Here is a 26,237-nt window from a genome sequence, read left to right as displayed (position 1 = left end):
GGCTTCCCGATGGAGTAAAGAAGCAATGAACGTGTCGATATGCTTTTAGTGCTGGGTGTATCCCGTAACCAAGCTGCTGCTGCTGCTGCTCGTGCGTGTGCTCCACAGTACCTTCAAAGGCGCCATCCCGATAAGAATGGTTTTCGTCAGCTGGAGCAACGCCTTCGGGAAACCGGTGATCTTCGTGCACAACTAACGAACTGAGGACGTCCAAAGACTAGGCTTACTCCAAAAACGAACACGATTCTTGAAATCGTTCTCCAATCACCTCGGAGAACTACCCGCGATATTGCGAGGCAATTGCAGATATGTTTGCAAGTGGGCATATTCAGCCCCCAAATAGTCAGTGACGATTATCAAGATTAGCTGGCATAAACGGAAAGAAATTTATACCGTAATATGAACAAAAGTAATTTGCTTTTTAAGCCCATCATAGAACATAAAACATTTCTCACAATAACAGCTGTGTACGTAAATTTTCTTTAAGCTGGAAGTTCACATTGACAGCTAGATACAAACTGACAGATGTAACTAGGCCATGTGGTTGTTGTGGTCTTCAGTTCTGAGACTGGTGTGATGCAGCTCTCCAACCTACTCTATCCTGTGCAAGCTTCTTCAGCTCCTGGTACCTACTGAAACCTAAATCCTTCTGAATCTGCTTAGTGTCTTCATCTCTTGGTCTCCCTCTACGATTTATACCCCCCATGGTGCCCTCCAATACTAAATTGGTGATCCCTTGATGCCTCAGAACATGTCCTACCAACCGATCCCTTCTTCTAGTCATGCCACAAACTCCTCTTCTCCCCAATTCTATTCAATACCTCGTCATTAGTTATGTGATCTACCCATCTAATCTACAGCATTCTTCTGTAGCACCACATTTCGAAAGCTTCTATTCTCTTCTTCTCCAAACTATTTATCGTCCATGTTTCAATTCCATACGTGGCTTCACTCCATACAAATACTCCAGAAACGACTTCCAGATCCTTAAATCTATACTCGATGTTAACAAATTTATCTTCCTTAGAAACGCTTTCCTGGCCATTGCCAGTCTACATTTTATATCGTCTCTGCTTCGACCATCATCAGTTATTTTGCTCCCCAAATAGCAAAACTTATCTACTTTAAGTGTCTCATTTCCTAATCTAATTCCCTCAGCATCACCCGACTTAGTTCGACTACATTGCATTATCCTCGTTTTGCTTTTGTTGATGTACATCTTATATCCTCCTTTCAAGACACTGTCCATTCTGTTCAACTGCTTTTCCAAGTGCTTTGCTGTCTCTGTCAGAATTACAATATCATCGGCGAACCTCAAAGTTTTCATTACTTCTCCATGGATTTTAATACCCACTCCGAATTTTTCTTTGGTTTCCTTTACTGCTTGCTGCCGGCCGCGGTGGTCTCGCGGTTCTAGGCGCGCAGTCCGGAACCGTGCGACTGCTACGGTCGCAGGTTCGAATCCTGCCTCGGTCATGGATGTGTGTGATGTCCTTAGGTTAGTTAGGTTTAAGTAGTTCTAAGTTCTAGGGGACTAATGACCACAGCAGTTGAGTCCCATAGTGCTCAGAGGCATTTTTTACTGCTTGCTCAATATACAGGTTGAATAACATCGGGGAGAGGTTACAACCCTTTCTCACTCCCTTCCGAACCACTGATTCCCTTTCTTGTCCCTTGATTTTTATAACTGCCGTCTGGTTTCTGTACAAATTGTAAATAGCCTTTCGCTTCCTGTATTTTACCCCTGCCACCTTCAGAATGTGAAAGAGAATATTCCATTCAATATTGTCAAAAGCTTTCTCTAAGTCTACAAATGCTAGAAACATAGGTTTGATTTTCCTTAACCTATCTGCTAAAATAACTAGGCCATACAGTCAAGGAAAGATCTGCATCGTCTTTGGCCTTTCTGTTCGGCCTAGTTACATCTACCAGTGTTTCACTAGCTGTCGATGTGGGCTTCCTTCTTGACCAAAACTTTCGTAGACAGTTACTATTGTGAGATATTTTTAGCGTACTATGATGGGCTTAAAAGAGGAAATTACTTTTGTGAAAATTTTGGTACAATTTTCCGGCCGTTTATGCCAGATAAGCTTTATAATGGTCATAGAACGAAACTAGTAGAGAATTGAGCCCAATAAATGATATCTTGAGGCTTCCCCATGAATTTTATTAGTAGCAGATATCTCAAAAACTGCTTGTGGAATTATTGCACGTTTAAGAACTGCATCCATATCATTACACTTAAATTCGGCACCGGCAGGCAGAAGACCACATTTTATAACGGCTGTTGCACCAAGTGGAAGATAACGAACATTTGATAAATAAAGTGATATAGACTCATGAATCTAACTTCACTCGAGGAGGTATTTTCAACCTCCAAAACAGTCATAAGTGGTCAGAACGTAATCCACGCGTCAGCCGTGAACGTGGCTTTCAGGCATGCTTTGACATAAGGCTGTGGGGTGGATTTTTTGTGGGTTGTGGCTTAGGGCCCTTGCCTGTTGTCGGACACGTTGAATGCGCCCCTGTATCGTACGTTTCTTTGCAGTAGTTTGCCTGACGGATTAGAAAACGTTCAAATTGGTGTTCGGCGACAACTATGGTTTCAGGTCGTGCTGAAACCACACTTCGGAATGTATGTGTGACTATTTAAATGAGGCGTTTCCAGGGATATAGATTGGTCGTGGAGTTCCAATGCTCTGGCCTCTAAGTTGTTCGGAACTTAATCCACTAGATTTTTATTTTTGGGGCCCTAAAACATCAGGTCTACAGTACTCTGATCATAGATGTACACGATCTGATAGCTCGTTTCCCTGCCACTTCGCAATGGTCGATGCAGGTGTGTTGCGTAGCGTCAAGGAAAGTACGATCTAGTGAATGGCGAAGTCCTGGCAAATGCAAGGTCGGCGCTTTGAACGTCTTCTGTAAATTGAACGTTGGTCGTGCATGTACGTACTGAATCTGTGAATGTAAAGCTAGACGCCACAACATAGAGAATGGAATTATTGGGCATAGCGTGCTGTTTTGTCTATTGTTGATTACCTGTTGTGTTTTTTGCACCTCATTGGATACACATGATGTTACCATATCCATTGGCTTTATTTGTGTCATGGACGCAACAGTGGTTGTTTACGGCTGTAAGAAGTCATGTTATGCCTTAAAGTTTCAATAAAGGTAAGAGCAACAGAAAGAGATACAGAAGATACCGCTTTGCGGAGGTGTAAATTGTATGTGATTTAATGCTTTAACTGAAAAAATGTTTGTCGCCAGCGCGACACGAATATCAGCGAATCTATAGACCAGCTCCCACGTCATTCCCTCGTCTAACTGAGCTAATGGGATAGTTACGGTACAGCACATGTTACAGCGTTGCCAGAGTATAGTTCTCTTAATCGCAGTTCTATTAAACCTATTTGCCCGACTAGTTATCCCTAAAACAGTTTTGCCGGAAATGGGATGACGAATCGCATGCCGACAACAAAGTGCGGCAGGTATCTACTGATATCTCACACTAAATACCTTTTTTATCTGTTCGTAATGAAACATCATGATTTTCATTTATACCATATGTGTCCCATACCATGTATGTCTAAAAGTTTGGATTCATATTCTTACGTTGCAGATATATCTACCAAGCACCAGCGCTTCTGACCATCCCAGCGACCGTCTTTCGAGTGGAGCTGCCGAATCTTAAAATTCTGTGAGTATAGCAGTCAAAGATTCTAATTTTAGGTAGTCGATGAGAGTATGCACTGTAACATGTGTAGCAACGTGGAACAGGTTGATTTTCTCCAACAACATACGTAGCTCCAAGCGCTTTTTGTATGGTATTCTACGTTTGTCATGACTTTCAGATAACGAAACCACATTTAAAATAAACTAAAATTATGCATGAGTGATTTTCTAACCACTGATATCTAATGGCAGAGATTACGACACGAACTACTGAAGACGGAAATGTGCTCTTCATTTAATAACACAACTGCATGTCGTCGACTCCCGTTTACCTTACATGTATAGTTTAACATGTACAAAGAAAGCCACACAGCATTTTAGGGGAGGTCAACGACATGGTAAATGAGGGTAATTCGAGGGATAAATATCTTCGAAATTGACTTATTTTCTACACCCTGTAATAAATGTATATTTCTTAGTAAGCTGTACTTGAATTCTGTTGGTCCGTTCTAGATAATAAATCTCACTGCACATCCTCTCATCATTAGCTGGATTATTTTAACTGTATTGTATAAAACATGCTATTACCTGTACACGCCTAGAAAGTTACACCTATTTTCCAGTCACATCTTCAGTGCACTGCAGTGGAAGGATTTCAGAGTTGTTCATAGATTACGCAATTAGAAGACTTGCGTGATTGTCTTCATACTTACACAGTGCTATTCTGCTGCCTCTACTGACGATTTAAACAACCCGCAATGTTAGTTGCCAGCCCTCGAAAACTGTGCACGCATTTTTATTTTATCCCAGCCGCTACACACAAACTGTTAGTCCAATAGAAAAAAATGTAGTTAAATTTAATATTGGGAAACGTTTTCGCTAGAGACCGTAGATTTCGATTTATCCAAGAAAGAGATACAAAATTCATCTCCAAACGCTTTCCCACGCCCACGCCTAACCGGTCAGTATTTCTAGTATGTTGTCCGCAGCACCCCCACCCTACCACTGTACAAAATTAGCGACTGCACAAATTGTTTACCACATTCGACCCTCCTTGGTCTTCACTGATTGGCCTTATTATCCGCCACCGGCTTAGTAAAGCAATTACAGATTATAAAATTGATGTTTGATTAAATTTTATCCAACAATTTTGTGAATTTTAACAACATAAAGAAAAGCTAATTACATCAATGTATTCCTCATGCCTTAACACGGTTATGTTTGGATCGAATTGTCAACATAATTAGTTTTAGTGTAACGTTCACAAAAGTCGTTTTTCTTTCATTATCCTCACGGGCACGGTTAAATTAATAATGTTAACAAAATAGCGGACTATGCTGGTGGCTTAATAGTCGAAGTGGTAGAGCCGAAAAAGGTCGAATATCGGGAAATTTTTGTACATTGGTGGCAGGGAGTGCCACGAACAACATACTGGAAATACTGACTAGTGAGGAATGAGTGTGGCGGTGGAGGCGCGTTTGAAGGACACTATTGTACGGTCTTTTTATAGCTTGGAAGCCGTGGCCTCTGGCGAAAGCGTATGCCAGTACAAAATCTGACTACATTAAACTTCCTACAAAAAGCTCCCCTCCTGCTCAATCTCATTATTCCAGTTGGACTAATAGTTAAGCGCAGCAAGCGAGAGAATATGAAAATCTCGCGCTTGGTTTTTGAAGGCCACATATAACATTGAGAGTTGCACGAAACGACATCCATAGGTTAACTGAATAGCCCTGTATATTGTTCTGCAACACATTCGATGAGCAACTGTAGTGGCAACGTGAGTAATTGCTTCATAGAATGCCCTGTGTAGGGACCCTACAGCAAGAAAGGAATAAAGAAAAGTAAAGTCGTATGGCGTGAAGGGCTGTGAGACCTCGAAGGGCAGGTTCCGCCACCTAATTGGAAAGATCTTCCCTATCCTTCACGCCCGCAGGCACCTTTCCTTTGCGAAGCACGAGGTTTGTGCGCATATGAGTCTCTTTTAAGTGCAGGTGAGTGTGATGGATGTGTGAGTAGTGTAGTGTCGTGTTCGTGTCGGAGATGATGAGGCAAGGGAGAGGGTTAAACTCGCGGCCGGCGCAAAACGTTCTCCTATCGAAGAGCACCGAGGGAGTCTATAAGCTTAAAGTTCCCATCTGGCGTACGGATCACGATCGAAAATGTCACAGGTCATCACTTCATGAGACACTGCGGAGACGTCTGGTATTTGTACCAGGAGACTGACACAACGTGATCAGAAACTTTACGCCACCACCTCTCCTTACCTGCGTGCCAAATACTGACAGTGGAAATTTATTTCACCTCCTGGATTCGAACAGGCTTATCGCCGGGTCGAGCGCCACCGCATAGGAGTCCGTTAGTGATCTTGGCCACGGAGGCTTGGACTAAACCAGTGACGCTGCATAGTCCATGAAAAATTACACTTGCACTTGCTTGTTGAATTAGATTTTTAACACTGCATGTGTGACAGAGATAAACACAGATTATTTTTAAAATACGCTACTGTCCATTAAAATTGCAACCCCACGAAGATGACGTGCTACAGACGACAAATTTAACCGACAGGAAGAAGATGCTGTGATATCCAAATTATTAGCTTTTCAGAGAATTCACACAAGGTTGGCGCCGGTGGTGACAAGTACAACGTGCTGACATGAGGAAAGTTTCCAACCGATTTATCATACACAAACAGCAGTTGACCGGCGTTGCCTTGTCAAACGTTGTTCTGATGCCTCATGTAAGGAGGAGAAATGCTTACCATCACGTTTACGACTTTGATAAAGACCGGATTGTAGCCACTTGCGATTGCGGTTTATCGTATCGTGACATTGCTGCTCCCGTTCGTCGAGATCCAATGACTGTTAGCAGAATATGGAATCGATGGGTTCAGGGGGGTAATACGGAACGCCGTGCTGGATCCCAACGACATCGTATCAGTAGCAGTCGAGATGACAGGCATCTTATCTGCATGGCTGTAACGGATCGTGCAGCCACGTCTCGATCCCTGAGTCAACAGATGGGGACGTTTTCAAGACAACTACCATCTTCACGAATAGTTCGACGACACTTGCAGCAGTATGGACTATCAGCTCGGAGACCATGGCTGCGGTTACCCTCGACGCTGCATCACAGACAGAAGTGCCTGCGATGGTGTACTCAACGACGAACCTGGGTGCACGAACGTCAAAATGACATTTTTCGGATGAATCCAGGTTCTGTTTACAGCATCATGATGGTCGCATCCGTGTTTGGCGACATCGCGATGAACGCACAATGCAAGCTTGTATTCGTCATCACCATACTGGCGTACCACCCGGCGTGATGGTACCGGGTGCCTTTGGTTACATGTCTCGGTCACCTCTTCTTCGCATTGACGGCACTTTGAACAGTGTACGTTACATCTCAGATGTGTTAATACCCGTGGCTCTACCCTTAATTTGATCCCTGCGAAACCCTACATTTCAGCAGGATAATGCACCACTGAATGTTGCAGGTCCTGTACGGGCCTTTCTGAATACAGAAAATGTTCGACTGCTACCCTGGCCAGCACATTTTCCAGGTCTCTCTCCAACTAAAAACGTCTACTCAATGGTGGCCGAGCAACTGGCTCGTCACAATACGCCATTCACTACTCTTGATGAACTGTGGTATCGTGTTGAAGCTGCATGGGCAACTGTACCTGTACACGCCATCCAAGCTCAGTTTGACTCAATGGCCAGGCGTATCAAGGCCGTTATTACGGCCAGAGGTCGTTGTTCTGGGTACTGATTTCTCAGGATCTATGCACCCAAATTGCGTGAAAATGTACACATGTCAGTTCTAGTAAACTGTATTTGTCCAATGAATACCGGCTTATCATCTGCATTTCTGGTCGGTGTAGCTATTTCAATGGCCAGCAGTGTAAATGTCGTTCCTTGCTGCCTCCCTCTCAAACCTACCGATCAGTAATTATTGAGAAAATTGCCCACTCAGAACTCCGGTTTAGCAAAAAGTACTTTAAAAATGAACACAAACTGTCTCGACTGCAAAAACTTTTGTTTTGTGGTAACCGTTTTCGACGGGTGTCACCCGTGGTCTAGGGAAGCTCAGTAATAAAAAAACTGAGTTAATCGAGCAACAACGAACGTAAACGGATGTCTCGCGACGTCCGCACCGAGCAAATACAACGAACGTAAACGATCAAAATGAGATTTAAAAAAAAAAGGGGGGTAGAGTCTTTGATTCATAAATGAAAACGTCTTCGGTCCCGGGTTCGATCCACGCCACTGCCTAAATTTTGAGAAATAATCAGCATTGCTGGCCGAAGACTTCCGGCATAAGAAGTCAGCCTCATTCTGCCAACGGCCTTGTCAAAGAGGGCGGAGGAGCGGATAGAGGTTCAGGACACTCTCTTGTCCTAGCGGTGGGAAATTGCCCCTAAAGGCGGAAGAATCAGCAATGATTAACGACATTAGGATGCAGAAGGCAATGGAAACCACTGCATTAAAGACACGTAACGTGTATCCACAGGACATGTGGCCTGTAGTTAAAGAAGTGTCATGATGATCTCTCCATTGGCAAAAGATTCCGGAATAGTCCCCCATTCGGATCTCTGGGAGGGGACTCCCAAGAGGGAGGTTACCATGAGAAAAAGATTGAATAATCAACGAAAGGATAACGTCCTACGAGTCGGTGCGTGGAATGTCAGAAGCTTGAACGTGGTAGGGAAACTAGAAAATCTGAAAAGGGAAATGCAAAGGCTCAATCTAGATATAGTAGGGGTCAGTGAAGTGAAGTGGAAGGAAGACAAGGATTTCTGGTCAGATGAGTATCGGGTAATATCAACAGCAGCAGAAAATGGTTTAACAGGTGTAGGATTCGTTATGAATAGGAAGGTAGGGCAGAGGGTGTGTTACTGTGAACAGTTCAGTGACCGGGTTGTTCTAATCAGAATCGACAGCAGACCAACACCGACAACGATAGTTCAGGTATACATGCCGACCTGTGCAAGCTGAAGATGAACAGATAGAGAAAGTGTATGAGGATATTGAAAGGGTAATGCAGTATGTAAAGGGGGACGAGAATCTAATAGTCATGGGCGACTGGAATGCAGTTGTAGGGGAAAGAGTAGAAGAAAAGGTTACAGGAGAATATGGGCTTGGCACAAGGAATGAAAGAGGAGAAAGACTAATTGAGTTCAGTAACAAGTTTCAGCTAGTGATAGCGAATACCCTGTTCAAGAATCACAAGAGGAGGAGGTATACTTGGAAAAGGCCGGGAGATACGGGAAGATTTCAATTAGATTACACCATGGTCAGGCAGAGATTCCGAAATCAGATATTGGATTGTAAGGCGTACCCAGGAGCAGATATAGACTCAGATGACAATATAGTAGTGATGAAGAGTAGGCTGAAATTCATGACATTAGTCAGGAAGAATCAATACGCAAAGAAGTGGGATACGGAAGTTCTAAGGAATGACGAGATACGTTTGAAGCTCTCTAATGCTATAGATACAGCAATAAGGAATAGCGCAGTAGGCAACACAGTTGAAGAGAAATGGACATCTCTAAAAAGGGCCATCACAGAAGTTGGGAAGGAAAACATAGGTATAAAGAAGGTAGCTGCGAAGAAACCATGGGTAACAGAAGAAATACTTCAGTTGATTGATGAAAGGAGGAAGTACAAACATGTTCCGGGAAAATCAGGAATACAGAAATACAAGTCGCTGAGGAATGAAATAAATAGGAAGTGCAGGGAAGCTAAGACGAAATGGCTGCAGGAAAAATGTGAAGACATCGAAAAACATATGATTGTCGGAAGGACAGACTCAGCATACAGGAAAGTCAAAACAACCTTTGGTGACATTAAAAGCAACGGTGGCAACATTAAGAGTGCAACGGGAATTCCACTGTTAAATGCAGAAGAGAGAGCAGATAGGTGGAAAGAATACATTGAAAGCCTCTATGAGGGTGAAGATTTAGAAGAGATAGGGGATCCAGTATTAGAATCGTAATTTAAAAGAGCTTTGGAGGACTTACGGTCAAATAAGGCAGAAGGAATAGATAACATTCCATCATACTTTCTAAAATCATTAGGGGAATTGGCAACAAAACGACTATTCAGTGCGAGAATTATCGCACAATCAGCTTAACAGGTCATGCATCAAAGCTGCTTACAAGAATAATATACAGAAGAATAGGAAAGAAAACTGAGACTACGCTAGGTGACGATCAGTTTGGCTCTAGGAAAAGTAAAGGCACGAGAGAGGCAATTCTGACGTTACGGCTAATAATGGAAGCAAGGCTAAAGAAAAATCAAGACACGTTCATAGGATTTGTTGACCTGGAAAAAGCGTTCGACAATATAAAATGGTGCAAGCTGTTCGAGAAACTGAAAATGTAGGGGTAAGCTATAGGGAGAGACGGGTCATATAAAATATGTACAACAACCAAGAGGGAATAATAAGAGTGGACGATCAAGAACGAAGTGCTCGTATTTCGAAGGGTGTAAGACAAGGCTGTAGCCTTTCGCCCCTACTCTTCAATCTGTACATCGAGGAAGCAATGATGGAAATAAAAGAAAGTTCCAGGAGAGGAATTAAAATACAAGGTGAAAGGATATCAATGATACGATTCGCTGATGACATTGCTATCCTGAGTGAAAGTGAAGAAGAATTAAATGATCTGCTGAACGGAATGAACAGTCTAATGAGTACACAGTATGGTTTGAGAGTAAATCGGAGAAAGACGAAGGTAATGAGAAGTAGTAGAAATGAGAACAGCGAAAAACTTAACGTCAGGATTGATGGTCACGAGGTCAATGAAGTTAAGGAATTCTGCTACCTAGGCAACAAAATAACCAATGACGGTCGGAGCAAGGAAGACATCAAAAGCAGACTCGCTATGGCAAAAAAGGCATTTCTGGCCAAGAGAAGTCTACTAATATCAAATACCGGCCTTAACTTGAGGAAGAAATTTCTGACGATGTACGTCTGGAGTACAGCATTGTATGGTAGTGCAACATGGACTGTGGGAAAACCGGAACAGAAGAGAATCGAAGCATTTGAGATGTGGTGCTATAGACGAATGTTGAAAATTAGGTGGACTGATAAGGTAAGGAATGAGGAGGTCCTACGCAGACTCGGAGAGGAAAGGAATATGTGGAAAACACTGATAAGGAGAAGGGATATGATGATAGGACGTCTGCTAAGACATGAGGGAATGACTTCCATGGTACTAAAGGGAGCTGTGGAGGGCAAAAACTGTAGAGGAAGATTGAGATTGGAATACGTCATGCAAATAATTGAGGACGTAGGTTGCAAGTGCTACTCTGAGATGAAGAGGTTAGCACAGGAAAGGAATTCGTAGCGGGCCGCGTTTCTGACTGTCTTCAGACCATTGTACCATGGTGGTAGGCGGTGTCGGTGAATGGAGCGGGTGTTATAAGTCCACGAACGTCAGTCCGCAGCTCGTGGTCTCGCGGTCGCGTTTTCGCTTCCCGAGCACGGGGTCCTGGGTTCGATTCCCGGCGAGGTTATTGATTTTAACCTGGCCCGAGATGACTGGGTGTTTGTGTCGCCCTCATCATTTCATCATCAGCATGAAAGAGGCGGGACTGGGCTGAGCAAAGTTTCGGAATTTGTACGGACCCTGATTACGGCGCAGTTGAGTGCCCCACAAACGATTCCTCATCATCATCATCCACGAACATCAACTCCAACTGCAGTTGTTATAACACCCGCTCCATTCACCGGCACCGCCTACTATCATGGTATGATGGTCTGAAGACGGTCAGAAACTGGCCGAAAAGGTTAACACAAAATAAAATTTTTGCGGTCGAGAATATTTGTATTCCTTTTTACTGTACCGATTAGCCTAGGAAGCCACTGATGACTATAGGATTCACGAATTACGGAAGCTTTCTCAGCCCTGTAGCACGATGCGGCCGCTGAAACTGAAGTTGTTTCTCTACTAAGTCGCATCCACAGTTAAACTATTCGTTTTGGTAGTTGCTCTTCACTTCCACTAGATAGAGAGTCTATTGGGTTTTGCTCACTTATTAAAGAGTACAGCCAGTAGTCTGTCAGGAAGTAGGAACCTTTTTGTGGGATATTTATTACACTTTCAGTGTGGTGTCACCGCCAGACACCACACTTGCTAGGTGGTAGCCTTTAAATCGGCCGCGGTCCGGTAGTATACGTCGGACCCGCGTGTCGCCACTATCAGTGATTGCAGACCGAGCGCCGCCACACGGCAGGTCTAGAGAGACTTCCTGGCACTCGCCCCAGTTGTACAGCCGACTTTGCTAGCGATAGTTCACCGACTTCTACGCTCTCATTTGCCGAGACGATAGTTAGCACAGCCTTCAGCTACGTTATACCTAGCAAGGCGCCAGTATCAGTACTATTGATATTGTGAATCATGTACCATAATGAGCGACGTTCTCCATTAATGGATTAAAGTTAAGTATTCCACCAGCTACGTCCCTTTTTTTTCCATTCTAATTCCCTTGTCATGTTCCAGACCTCACGCCAGCCTGCGTGAGCTGAGACGCGTGCATTTCGGCCTGCTTTAGAAAAACACGGTTGGCTCTCCTGCCAACCACAACATTCAGGATCAAGAAACTAAATGATTGGTACAGGGATACATTAAAATACACCTGTAAATGACATTTTCTGCGACGTTTAGTATAGCGAAAAGTAAGAAATAAAAATGGAGCACAACTTAGTAAAATGTGGATGGTATAGAAACAGAAGCATGTGCCTTATTCACATTTCCTTAATCTTAAGTAAGCATTTCAGTTTTGTAGATGTTAATGTGTGTCTTCCCCCGAACAATAACTTAGAAACCCTGCTGCAGGAATGATTTATAGAAACAGTTAACCATTGTTATCGTATTACGAAAAACAGTAGATTACACAATTTCGGAGAACAACTACTCGCTTAGAGTATTACTATAAATATCAATATGGAAATGATTAAGGGTTACTTTAAGCAAGTGGCAAGGAAGGTAACAGCATCTTGTGTTGTAATGTTCTTTCTTTTTTCAACTTATAAAACCACGTTGTACGTCTAATTTAACATTCCCTTTTATCTCGTGCAGGGCTGAAACAAGCAACGTTAAAAAACAAACAAGCAAGTAAACTGGAGCCGCAGTTGTTGCAATGAATTATTCACAGTTTGACAATTGAGTGAATCAGCGCCCTCTCATGGGAAATTAATCTTTCCTTTTCTATAGAAAAACTTAGGGCACGCTGTATTTTCCGCAGTATCTGACTCGTCTTGTGTCGTTCTGTGCGACAGGCTATGCTTTTACGTTACAAACGTTGAGATCCCTCTGCTGCTTTCCTATTCATAGCTTCATAACACGCTTATCTTCATGACTCACTTTGTGCACAAACCAGACCATCCCATTTTACTGCAATTACAGTGTTTTCTGCTAGTTCATATCCACGATAACAACACACAATATCAAAAGGAAGGACCTTTTCAGATTGCAGCATCCTCTTTCTTTTCCCCGAAACCTTCATCAGTGAACTGGAGATAACTACAAATTTTGAAGTATCAGCGCAAAACTCAAATTATGGCATGTAAATCGCGAAGCAATGTTTATGTTACATATTAGTTTCAGATGGAGATACAGCCTTTCTCCCATATAATCATGACACTTTACCTCATTATTTGTTAAATAATGAAGGTGCGACAAAAGCTCGTATGTCCTTGTGTGAGGTGATGAAATCTGTTATACACAGCTTTGTTTCCTATTCACCTCAGCGTTCTGTTTTGGTGTAAATAACCCGCACAGATTCAACATCACAATGTTTGCTTTTTATACTCCACACTACAGATAATAGGGGACATTTGTTGAATACTCGAGAGCCGGCGGCCCAAGATGGTGAGTGATTTCCAGTACTATCTGTTATCTGTAAATCTGGTAATTTCGCGTCTTTTTCTAGTGGCGGTTTGCTCAACTACTCCCGTGAATATATTCTTTAATCGGTTACAAGGTGTATGAATAATAAACGGTTGTGAAAACGCACTTCAAAGAGACAGCTTACACTACAGTCTTTCGTCCTCTCTTAGAATATTGCTGCGCGGTGTGGGATCCTTACCAGGTGGGATTGACGGAGGACATCGAAAGGGTGCCAGAAATGGCAGCTCCTTTTGTATTATCATGTAAAAGGGGAGAGAGTGTGGCAGATATGATACGCGAATTGGGATGGAATTCATTACAGCAAAGACGTTTTTCGTCACGGCGAGATCTTTTTACGAAATTTCAGTCACCAACTTTCTCTTCCGAATGCGAAAATATTTTGTTGAGCCCAACCTAAATAGGTAGGAATGATCATCAAAATAAAATACGAGAAATCAGAGCTCGAACAGAAAGGTTTAGGTGTTCGTTTTTCCCGCGCGCTGTTAGGGAGTGGAATGGTAGAGAGATAGTATGATTGTGGTTCGACGAACCCTCTGCCAAGCACTTAAATGTGAATTGCAGAGTATACTTGACCTCTTGGTAAGAAATAATCCTGAGCTAATAACGAACATCAGAACGGATACAGGGATTAGTGAACACAGGGTTGTCGTAGCGAGACTGAATACCGTAACTCCTAAATCCTCCAAAAATTAAACGAAAAATATACCTATTCAAGAAATAAGATAAAAAATCACTTGACTCCTTCCTGAGAGACAATCTCCGCTCGTTTCAAATTAACAATGTGTTTGCAGACCAGATGTGGCTTGAATTGAGAGATATATGCCAAATAAATTAACAATGACGGAGCTGTTCCCCATTGGTACAGGAAACGGGTCAGAATACAGCTGCAGGAACAACGAAAGAAGCATGCCAAAATCAAACGAACGCAAAATCTCCAATATTGCCGAGCTTTTACAGACTCTCAAAATTTAACGCGGACGTCAATACAGGATGCTTATAATAGTCCGTACAACGGAACTTTGATGTCTCAAAACGTGACAGAAAACCCGAAGATATTCTGGTCGTAAATAAAGTATGCCAGTGGCAAGACACAATCGACGCCTTCTCTGCGCGATAGCAATAGAAATACTATCGGCGACAGTGATGCTTGAGGAGAGTTATTGAACAAAGTCTTCCTAAATTACTTCACCAAAGAAGACGAAGTAAATATTCTAGAATTCGAATCAATAACAGCTGCCAAGATGATTATTTAGAAGTATATACAGGGTGTTACGAGAAGGTACGGCCAAACTTTCAGGAAACATTCCTCACACACAAATAAAGAAAAGATGTTATGTGACATGTGTCCGGAAACGCTTAAATTTTTTGTTAGAGCTCATTTTAGTTTCGTCAATATGTACTGTACTTCCTCGATTCACCGCCATGATTTCATACAGGATATTCTACATGTGCTGCGAGAACATGTGCCTTTAAAAGTACGGCACAACATGTGGTTCATGCACGATGGAGCTCCTGCACATTTCAGTCGAAGTGTTCGTACACTTCTCAACAACAGATTCGGTGACCGATGGATTAGTAGAGGCGGACCAATTCCATGGCCTCCACGCTCTCCTGACCTCAACCCTCTTCACTTTCATTTATGGGGGCATTTGAAAGCTCTTGTCTACGCAATCCCGGTATCAAATGTAGAGACTCTTTGTGCTCGTATTGTGGACGGCTGTGATACATTACGCCATTCTCCAGGGCTCCATCAGCGCATCAGGGATACCATGCGATGGAAGGTGTATGCATGTATCCTCGCTAACGGAGGACATTTTGAACATTTCCTGTAACAACATGTTTGAAGTCACGCTGGTACGTTCTGTTGCTGTGTGTTTCCATTCCATGATGTGATTTGAAGAGAAGTAATAAAATGAGCTCTAACATGGCAAGTAAACCTTTCCGGACGCATGTCCACATAACATATTTTCTTTCTTTCTGTGTAAGGAATGTTTCCTGAAAGTTTGGCCGTACCTTTTTGTAACACCCTGTATACTCGGGGTAGTGAAGGAACTTAAATCACTTAATGAAAGCAAGTCTTCTGGTCGAGACGTTATACCAAATAAGTTCCTTTCAGAATAAGCTGATGTAATAGCTCGATATTTAACAGTCATACACATCTCGCCAGACGAAAGATCCGATCGCAAATACTGGAATGTTACGAAGATCAAACCAATGTTGGAGAAAAGTAGTAGGAGGAAAAATGCACCAAATACGGCCCATATGATTAACGTCGATATGCAGCAGAATCCTGTAACGTGTATTGTGTTCGAACATGATATATTACCTTGAAGAGAACGGTCTATTGACGCAGAGTCATCACGGATTTAGAAAATATCGTTCTTGTGAAATACAACTAGCTCTTTACTCACTCTAGAAAGATTTCCAGTACGCTTTTGATGCTGTAAAAACAGAAGCGGTTTGTAGTGAAATTGCGTGCTAATGGCATATTGTCTCAGTTATGTGACTGGATTCGTGATTTCCTGTCAGAGAGGTCACACTTCGTAGTTACTGACGGAAAGTCGTCTAATAAAACAGAACTCATTTCTAGTGTTCCCCAAGGTGGCGTTATAGGTCTTCTTCTGTTAATTTTCTACATAAACGATTTAGGAAACAATCAGAACAGTCGTCGTAGATTGTTTGCAGATGATGCTGTCGTTTTTACTGACTTTTTTTTCGTAACGTCCAAATTATGACAGTTATTGACTACAGATTTTGACAGATTGTTCCTTTACACAACAGAGGGTTATGTACCTAATATGAAGTTCCTCAGGCTATTTCTATTTCAGTTAATAATTTTTATAGTTCCAGAGAATGTAACTACTCCGCAAGCGCCTCTCCGCCACTTTCACACGTTGCAGTCACGCCATATGGACATGGCGCACGTCTGCAGGACACAGCTCGCCCATTGCAGATCATATAAGATTCTGCTGCTTACACAGCAGCCCACATACATTCATACAAGAAAGCTTTAACAGACAAACTGGCGATGAGCCCTAGCTGCGATGCCACCTGCTTACCAGATAGGTTTAACGGATTACATCGAGAAAGTTCAAAGAAGAGCAGAACATTTTGTATTATTGTGAAGTAGGGGAAAGAGTGCCACGGGGTTGAAATAGAATTTGGGGGGGGGGGGGGGGAGGAAGGTAATTAAAACAAAGGCATTTTTTGTACGAGCGGAATCTCTCACGAAATTTCAATCACCAACTTTCACTTATGAATGCGACAATATTTTGTTAACGTCTACCTAAACAGGGAGAAACGATCAAAACAATAAGAAAAGGTAAATCAGAGCTCGCACGGCAAGATATAGGTGTTCGTTTTTTTCCTTATTATTGTGGAGGTTGTTCGATGAACCCTCTGCCGGGAACTTAACTGTAATTTGCAGAGAATCCACGTGCATGTAGATGTAGATATCAGTAAGATACAGGTGAGCCAAATGACGTTAGAACAAGCTAATGATAAAATAACATGTAAGGTGCATCTTTATTAATGACATAAACGCATATAGTTGAAAGTATACGATACTATAAGCAAAAATGTCTTAGTAAACATAGGTCCACAAGCTAACCGTTTTCGAGAGAAATAGATTTTTTTGGTTACCAGTCACGTGTTTCTGTGTAAAAGCTGCATGCTGGTACGTGGTATTGTCTTTGTTTACATTTTAGAGAGGTGGAGCTGTAAATAGAATGGATACGCTTGCACAGTTCACAGTCATAGTGTCACTCATGAAATCTGTCAGCGGAGCGCCAGTTGTATTGTATGAATGTTGGTCGTAACGTGGAATATTACAGTAATAAAGAGTATGCGGACAATCATTCCACGTATGGTAGGGCTAACAGCAATGCATGCTGCGGGAGTGGGAAGGCCTGCATGAATTACCTCTCTGCTTGAAGACATGATGTTTGAAACAGTCGAACACTCTCCAGAAATCTCTACAGGCACACGTTCAACACAAATTCCTGGACTGATCCACAGTAGTGATCGAAGAATAATTTGTCGCAATGCATTGTACCCGTAAATCTCCTACGAGTTGTCTTAATGAGGCTGACTTTACTCGTAGACTAACGTTCTGTCAGTGGATGCAACAACAAGCTGTAGTAACCGTGTGCTTGAGGATATCATTGTATATCCGGATGAAGCAGGGATCACTCGTGATGATGTGTATAGTTGTCTCAATTCTCACGACTGGAGTCATCTAGGCTGGTATCATCTAGGCTCAAACCTACACACTGTGCAAGAGTCTCCACATCACCGGTATTTCTCAGTGACTGTGAGCTTAACGGTAATAGGTGATCATATTGTAGGGCCTTGCATTTTACCAAACGACCTCAAATGACGGACAACATTGAAATACAGAAAGGTTTTGATCTCACATTTCATCGCCAGACTGAAGCTGTGGAGTAAAGAGTACAAGGAAATTAACGATAGCACATATGTACATAATAAGTATGCATCTTAGTAGTCCCTATACAGAAATTTCTATTAATATCGTACATGCATTTAAATCAAAATCACGAAAGTGAGCACATGGACTAAATATACTATAAATACCGTCTCATATAGGCTCATATAACACTGCCGTTGTCTGCGACAAAGGAGCAGTGCAAAGTGGCTGTGATGATTAAGATGGCAAAGAAGGAAACGAAGGCCGGTAGGTGGCACTAACATCAATCATAGAAATGAATTCAAAGAATAACTTTACCAACAACTATACGTAGCGATGACCTACATGTCAGAACATGAGAAAGATACATTTATGCTATTTTTACGGAGGAGAAACTCATATAGTGACATCACGAAATGTGCTTCGTTAGGCAGCATCTTCAACAAGGTTACGGCGATATACGTCAGTCTACAATCAAAACAGAAGACATGTTTGCATTCATTAACAGGTGAGGTATAATGTAGACACAGAGAAGATACAGATCACAAATAAAATATAAGTTGTGAAAGAATAAATTTACAACCATCAAGGAACAAAATGTTACAAATGTACCACAAAAAGTAGTCACATTACAATAGTTAATCGTATAGTAAATAACGTAAAATCAAATAGTTTAGATGAGCAAAGAGTTTCTCATATTGATAAGTAAAATTAGAATCTATATTTATATGCCCAAACTTCCGAGAGTTCTCAATGACTACTCGATTTTGTGGATAACTTCGAAACTTTTGGGCTGATGTACAGCATTTCACTTTATTGACGATTAGCGTTTGCGTATCGTCTTTAGGCTGTTGCCAAAATCTCATCCAGTAGTCATTTTTTTTTTTGTAAATTACAGATTGCAGCGATCAGTCGTCCTTTTGAAATTTCTTTTATTGTGCAAATCTAGATTTCAGCTGGAAGCTAGACATTCTCAATGCACTATTATTTTCGCTCAATGCATGTAATGCCTGTTGGTCGGGATTTATCCACAGTTAATGCCGGCCGCGGTGGTCTCGCGGTTCTAGGCGCGCATTCCGGAACCGTGCGACTGCTACGGTCGCAGGTTCGAATCCTGCCTCGGGCATGGATGTGTGTGACGTCCTTAGGTTAGTTAGGTTTAAGTAGTTCTAAGTTCTAGGGGACTGATGACCACAGCTGTTAAGTCCCATAGTGCTCAGAGCCATCCACAGTTAATTGATTACTACTGTTTGCAGCAGGCAGGCTCGGCGTGAGCTTTTTAGAAATGCACATTTTGTTAAATGCTGTATTCTGGATAGTGACTACCCACTTTACCTTGAGCTTCTTGTACCTGTAAAACGTAGTGCTGGCCCAGCTAGGCAAAATCTTTCATCAGGTACGCTGTTGCACTCAGCGACTGTTATATTGACTTGTAAATTATAGATTGTAGTGATCATCGTCCTTTTAAATTTTTTTCTGCCTTCCGCAAATAGTAGTATTCAATGAATTGTGGATGAAGCCCGACCAACCGGCGTTACATGCATTGAGCGAAAATAATAGTGCATTGAGATAGGCTAGCTTCTAGCCGAAATATAGATCTGAACGACAAAAAAAATTAAAAATGACGACTGATCGTTGCACTTTATAATTTACAAGTCAATATAACAGTCGCTGCGTGCAACAGCTTTCTGAGTGGAAGGTAACCTGATGGAGTCACATTTTTGTTTGCATAGCGGTTACTTGTCAATGCCTTAGGAAACGAAAGGTTCTTGTACAGAGATTCTCGTTCTCTTGTATCTCAAATATTTATAAAATTATACTTTTGTTCCCCACTGGAAAGAGAATGGTCTTCCCGGAGGAAGACAAATTTCGCGTCATATTAAGATAGTTGACTCAAAAAAACTTTCCTATTTTATTTGCCAACTAATATTTATATCAGTATATATCTGTTATCAGTAGCTAATATTCAACGCTAAAGTCGGGTACCTAAGGAAGAAGTCTTAATGGCACAGTCATCTGTGTCATGACCTTTTCCTTCTTTTTCCTTTTCCTTTCAGGAGAAATATCCCACAGACTGAGCTATCCAAATACTACTCTCGAAAGTCCGTCTAGGCTCCAGATTGATAACCTCTCTAGCTATTTAATTTCAAGAAATCTCTCCTGCATATCTTGCTGGAAGAAGAGATGTAGCGGATAAATGGCTTACAAAGACACCACATCGAATTTTCGTAGTTTTTTGTATTTATAACAGAACTCAAGTAACAGTTTCCAATAATAAGTCGGTGATACTCTCAAACATTTTCTAGATAATCGGCTCTGTAGTCTTCCGAAGGTCTTTACTATCCTGAATTAAGTCAGTTTTCCGCGGTGCACTGTGGTTCTGCGATAAAATGTTCGCAAGCCATGTGGGAGGTCTGGATTCGACAACTGGCTGAAGGAGATTTTGGAACACATGTGCGTCCTCTATGAGCATTTCCATGAAAGACGAAAAAATTTTTGTGGATTTTTAAACTTTAAACATTCTTTATTAACAATCTCTTCAATAATACATCGATAATTATATATTTACGTCTGCAAAGAAAATTTGATTTCTGTGTGCGACATATAATTAGAGACAAGGAGATATGCATTTTTAATAAGTATGACAATTAGATATGTATTGAGTAGTGTACACTGATGAGTTTTATGTTCAAATGTATGAGGTATTCGTCTTTTTTTTTTTGTCATCAGTCTATGGACTGGTTTGATGCGGCCCGCCACGAATTCCTTTCCTGTGCTAACCTCTTCATCTCAGAGTAGCACTTGCAACCTACGTCTTCAATTATTTGCTTGACGTATTCCAATCTCTGTCTTCCTCTACAGTTTTTGCCCTCTACAGCTCCCTCTAATACCATGGAAGTCATTCCCTCATGTCTTAGCAGATGTCCTATCACCCTGTCCCTTCTCCTTATCAGTGTTTTCCACATATTCCTTTCCTCTCCGAATCTGCGTAGAACCTCCTCATTCCTTACCTTATCAGACCACCTAATTTTCAACATTCGTCTATAGCACCACATCTCAAATGCTTCGATTCTCTTCTGTTCCGGTTTTCCCACAGTCCATGTTTCACTACCATACAATGCTGTACTCCAGACGTACATCCTCAGAAATTTCTTTCTCAAATTAAGGCTGGTATTTGATATTAGTAGACTTCGGTATTCGTACTGAACGGAAGAAAACGAAGTAAATGACTGAAGCCAGACTGGAACTAGTAATTCAGCGATTAGCACTCTCGAGCGCAGCCGGATTTTTCTATATTCATGTATTTCACATTTCACGTAAATAAATTCTCGTATAAGATACACTTTTGTCTAAAAATTTACACTCGCGAAGAACTCAGACCTCCCCTGCCCACCAACTAACCTCTCTCGTCCGCGTGGTAGGCGGGTATTCTACCACACAGCCACACACTGTCGAAAAACCGAAGGTACTTTAGAGTATTAAAGACGCTCGAAGAACTTCTAAGCCGATAGTCTTATAAATATTGGACCGTTACGCCGAATTTCTTCTGCTGATAGATATTCGCGCTCTGTACTTAACTTCATGTACTTGTTACAATCTACGAAATGATGCTAGAATATTTAAGTCTGCAGCGGAATTTGCTCTGCTTTGAAAGTTCCTGAGCAATTCAACAACCAAATGTAATTTATTAAGAAGCTTTGCTACTGCCTACGTTCCGCTGCAGAGTCAGCGCGTCATGCATGAACTGAGCAGCGCCATGGGTTACGGAGGTACAAGCAACATGCACCATGGAGGTTGGCCGCTGCTTCTTCAGACTTCTGCGTAAAGTGGAGAACCCGTTGTTGCTTTAGGAAAGGGGCCGTTTTTTGAACGAAACGGCGGCAAGGGGTGAGGAAGAAGCTAGTTACAATTATTGTTTCATTCTATTGACTTTCAGAATTGCTTACCAGCAGCAGCCGTGAGTTTACAACCGAGCACCATAACGAAAGGGAAGAGTGAAACCCAAATTATTAACGTAGCGACGAACAAAGCTGTAATCGGCCTGGTTTCATAACAGAGCTTCGAAAAAACTCTGGACAAGATGTTTGGTTATGAGTAAATCTCTCAAATCTTACATCCGGAATATTGTAACGAAACATTTTCTCTTTGCCATTACTGGAGTAGGCTACGTACAAACAGACTGTGGTTGATTTCATGACAGGTTGATTGCTGTCGTGACACAGTGTTTGCAAACTTTAAAACAGCGAAGGGACCTAATTTTCTTTGAAGATTCTGCAGATGAATTTAGACTGCTCCAGATATGCTGTCTAATGGATCTGAAAATGATTAAGACATCACGTTGACTAAAAAGAAGAAGAGTGCACGATTAGACTGTTCAACAGCGTGATCTTTCTTAAACGTTTCTGGATTTAAGTAGCTGAAGTTTATGTGTGTGTGTGTGTGTGTGTGTGTGTGTGTGTGTGTGTGAGAGAGAGAGAGAGAGAGAGAGAGAGAGAGAGAGAGAGAGAGAAAGGAAGAGGAAAAGAGAAAGAGGAAGAGAAAGAATACTTTTCAGTCGTCCTAAGGCCGCATTAAATCATTGACTGTTAATATTCAACTAAATTAATAGAAAAACAGATTAATTTAATGTAAAGCTGGGAAGCTGATCTCCACTAAAAAATATGTCGAATACCTTACCAAGCAACATTCACATTAAAGCAGGCAAAGCGCAGAAGCATAACTCAAACCACATTCCCCTGTTCGTGACATAGATTCGAGGACAAATCAATCAGTTAATTAGGCGTATTCGAACACGAACTAGTGTAAGAAGTTCAGGGGACGTGTGTGCATCCACGTCCAATAACGATAATCCCAGGATCACAATGTAACCGTCATTGACGTGTCGTTGGGTCAGCACTGAAACACGCAGATGTCGTCTCTTGAGAAGCCCCATGTTCAGAAATGTGCGCTTAATGGTGTGCTGCCGAAGCGTTGTGCGCACACCACCACTGTACACAGACGTCTGGTAAAGGTCTCCACCAGTCCCGTTTTACAGAATGGGGCGAGCCTCCGACTTCCACTTTCTGTGACGAGGCGTGGATGTTCAGCAACTTGTCCTCCACTAGTAATGTCGCCGGCATTCAACCCCTCTCCATAGATGCTGACGGCAGCGCTCTAACAGCCGACCTGTTTCACCGTTCCCAGGCACCAGGGCGTTACGATAGGCCCTTTGTCAAAGTCGCGTATCTCAGTGGATTTCGCCATTTGCGACACGTTTCGTCTGTTCTGCCATTATACCAGGTGTCTGTTGTAAGTCGTCAGGTGCATTTTCTCTGGCGTTTCGACACATTTTTGCAACTTCGATTTTGCGTTTTGTACCTAGAGTCAGCCAAGTAATTAGCCACGTCTTTCGTGCTAGGCCGACTATCAACAAATAGCATCGGTCTGTTTCCCGTTGCAAACAAAGTTATTTCTTAAATCGGAATTTTGAGTACTCATTCGATTGGACAGTCCCAAATTACTCTATTCGCATGTTGACGTCAACTGTCGCCGGAAATCCTCGGTCTGTTTACCGTAGCAAACAAAATGATTTTGAAAGCGTAATATTATGTGGCCATTGATAGAGCTGTCACAAGTTAGTCTAATTTGAGATCTATTTCATCGATATGTATTTTCAGGGACAGTAAAACACAAAGAATTAACAGCACTTCAGCAGCGACTCAACAGCCCTGCCTGCTTTGCGGTAACAGTCAGCTCGTGCCAGGGCAGTGCTGTCTCTGCCGCAGTACTGGTTATTCCTCAAATTTTTCTTTCCTGTAAATACATACCGATGAAACAGATATCAAATTAAACTAACTTGGGACAGCTCTATCCAAAGGCCACATAAAATTACGCTTTCAAAATCATTTTGTTTGTTACGGTAAACAGACCGAGGATTTCCGGCTAGAGTTGACGTCACATGAAAGACGCGATGCACGCTGTCTGTTTGGGCTGACTCCAGCAACACAGCGCAACAATCAAATCGCAAATATCTGACGAAACGCTAGAGAAAATGCACCTGACATCTCTTAGGGGCGACGTCCTGTATACTCCCCTTGCTGCTCCGCGTACCCACAACGTCACCAACGCCGCACGGAGTGACCTTGTGGTTTGAGGCGCCATATCACGGATTGCGTGGACCGTCCTGCTGGAGTTTCTAGCCCCGCGGGATTAGCCGAGCGGTCTCAGGCGCTGAAGTCATGGACTGTGCGGCTGGTCCCGGCCTAGGTTCGAGTCCTTCCTCGGGCATGGGTTTGAGTGTTTGTCCATAGGATAATTTAGGTTAAGTAGTGTGTAAGCTTAGGGACTGATGACCTTAGCAGTTAAGTCCCACACACATTTGAACATTAGATTTTTTTTTTGAGTTTCTAGTCCTCCTTCGGGCATGGGGGTGTGTGTTTTTCTTAGCATAAGTTAGTCTAAGTAGTGTGTGTCTAGGAACCGATGAGCTCAGCAGTTTGGTCCCTTACAAATGCAGTCACATTTTTGAACGTCACCAACCAGATTCAGTCTCGCGCTAGGTGACGGTCGTAAAGTTTTGACGCACCACTATACATATCAGAGCCGTATTACCCACCTAAATATTCTTGTCAGAGGAATGATCTCGTAAACACAGTAGTTACTACAGGGTGCGGTAAATAAAAATGGCCCAGAGAACAGAGCTCCAGTTTACAAAGATATCCAGCAGAGGAAAGGAAATACAGGGTGACGGACGGCTTTTAATGAAATAATACTCAGCCAACTTTAAAAGTAATTCATGTTTATTTACACAGAATCAAAGCTCATTATTTGCCATTTTAGTTAACAAAGTTATTAGTGAAAAATAATGTCGTCAAGGTGATGTCCATTTCAAATGCAGGACTCAAGTCTCTTCTCAAAATCTTCCATCACACGGACTAAAATCTCTGCAGGAATGGCAGCAATTTCCTGAACGATTACATTCTTCGTGGTTTGTGATTGTAGACACAGTTCTTAAGGTACGCCCACAGAAAAAAGTCACATACTGACAAGTCGGGAGACCTGGGAGGCCAAGGAACATTTCCAGAACGTGAGATAATCCGGCCAGGAAACATGCGCCTAAGAACTGTCATTGAAGTGTTTGCGGTGTGCGATGTTGCCCCATCCTGCTGGAACCAAACGCGTTTTAAAGGGATTCGTCGTCTTCTGAGTTCTGGTTTCAAGAATGTTTCAAGCATACGAATGTAACGAATCGAATTAACAGTAACTGTGGCCCCATTCACTTAAAAAAAAAAAGGTCCAATAATGCGAACAGAGCCCAGAGCACACCAGTCTTACGTTTTCTAAGTGTAGAGGACGCTGGTGGATAAGGTGTGGATGCTCTGGAGCCCAGTAACGTAGGTTTGGCTTATTCACGGTCCCATTTAAATGAAAATGAGCTTCATCGCTCATCAATAAAATTTCATTTTCATTCGATCCCAAAATCACTTGCATTCTGTAAGAAAAGTCTTCTAGTACAGAAAAATCAGTTTCCTTAAGTTGTTGGACAATGAGCATTTTGTAGGGATGGAATTTTAATTCTTTACGATTGATTCGTAACTCACTAGCGTGACGTCTAGCTGACCATCCTGAGCTTCTGACTGCCGCTTGCCTTACCCTTTCAACATTTTCTGGTGTCGTTATTCTGCGTCTCGGGTCAGGAGCTTCTTATCCAGTTTGTTTCCAGTTGATCGGAAGTTTTTCACCCACATGAGGATTGTGTTACGGCTTGGAAGAGCTCCATGACGACCAGCATTAAATCGTGCACGAAACAATTGCTGCGTAGCAATAATAGACTCACCACTTTTCACGAAATTGTGATTGACAAACACTCGACGTTGCAAGTTCCAGTGTTCAATGGTGCCTGAGTAAATGAAATGGCGTCTTGTGTGGATCAGAATTATCTCCACCACGTCCACCTCCCACCATTGCGCCCTCAGTACTACGCAGTTCAAAACTGTCTGTGCCCCATGTGTCACCCTCAACCTTGTACAATACTAACATGGCTACAGCAGATGTTGAATGTGAATACCATTCATCTCTTGGCACCTTTTGTGCGTGGTCAGCAATTGTTGAATACGGGTCGAAGTTGGACATCTGGACTTCCTGCATCTCATCCAAATGTCGTGCTACAGCTGTTCAAGACTATGAGGGCCGCTGTAGCTCCGCATAGCAAGTATTCACACACTGACAGATCAAGCGACC

At 42.3% G+C, this 26,237-nt stretch overlaps 1 protein-coding gene across 1 annotated transcript in view; it reads left to right on the top strand.

Moving 5' to 3' along the window:
* LOC126267153 (follicle-stimulating hormone receptor-like) overlaps positions 1 to 26,237 on the top strand; it is a 1,045,286-nt gene that overhangs the window by 805,861 nt on the left and 213,188 nt on the right. Inside the window, exon 5 of the mRNA XM_049972091.1 lies at positions 3,623 to 3,700. Within this exon, the coding sequence (XP_049828048.1) occupies positions 3,623 to 3,700 (78 nt within the window). The remainder of the gene's footprint in view (positions 1 to 3,622; positions 3,701 to 26,237) is intronic.

Source organism: Schistocerca gregaria, chromosome 4, assembly GCF_023897955.1.
Source record: "Schistocerca gregaria isolate iqSchGreg1 chromosome 4, iqSchGreg1.2, whole genome shotgun sequence".
NCBI classification, from domain to species: Eukaryota; Metazoa; Arthropoda; class Insecta; order Orthoptera; family Acrididae; genus Schistocerca; species Schistocerca gregaria.
The sequence above is the reverse complement of the archived record's forward strand: the minus strand, read 5'-3'. Positions and strand labels throughout refer to the sequence as shown.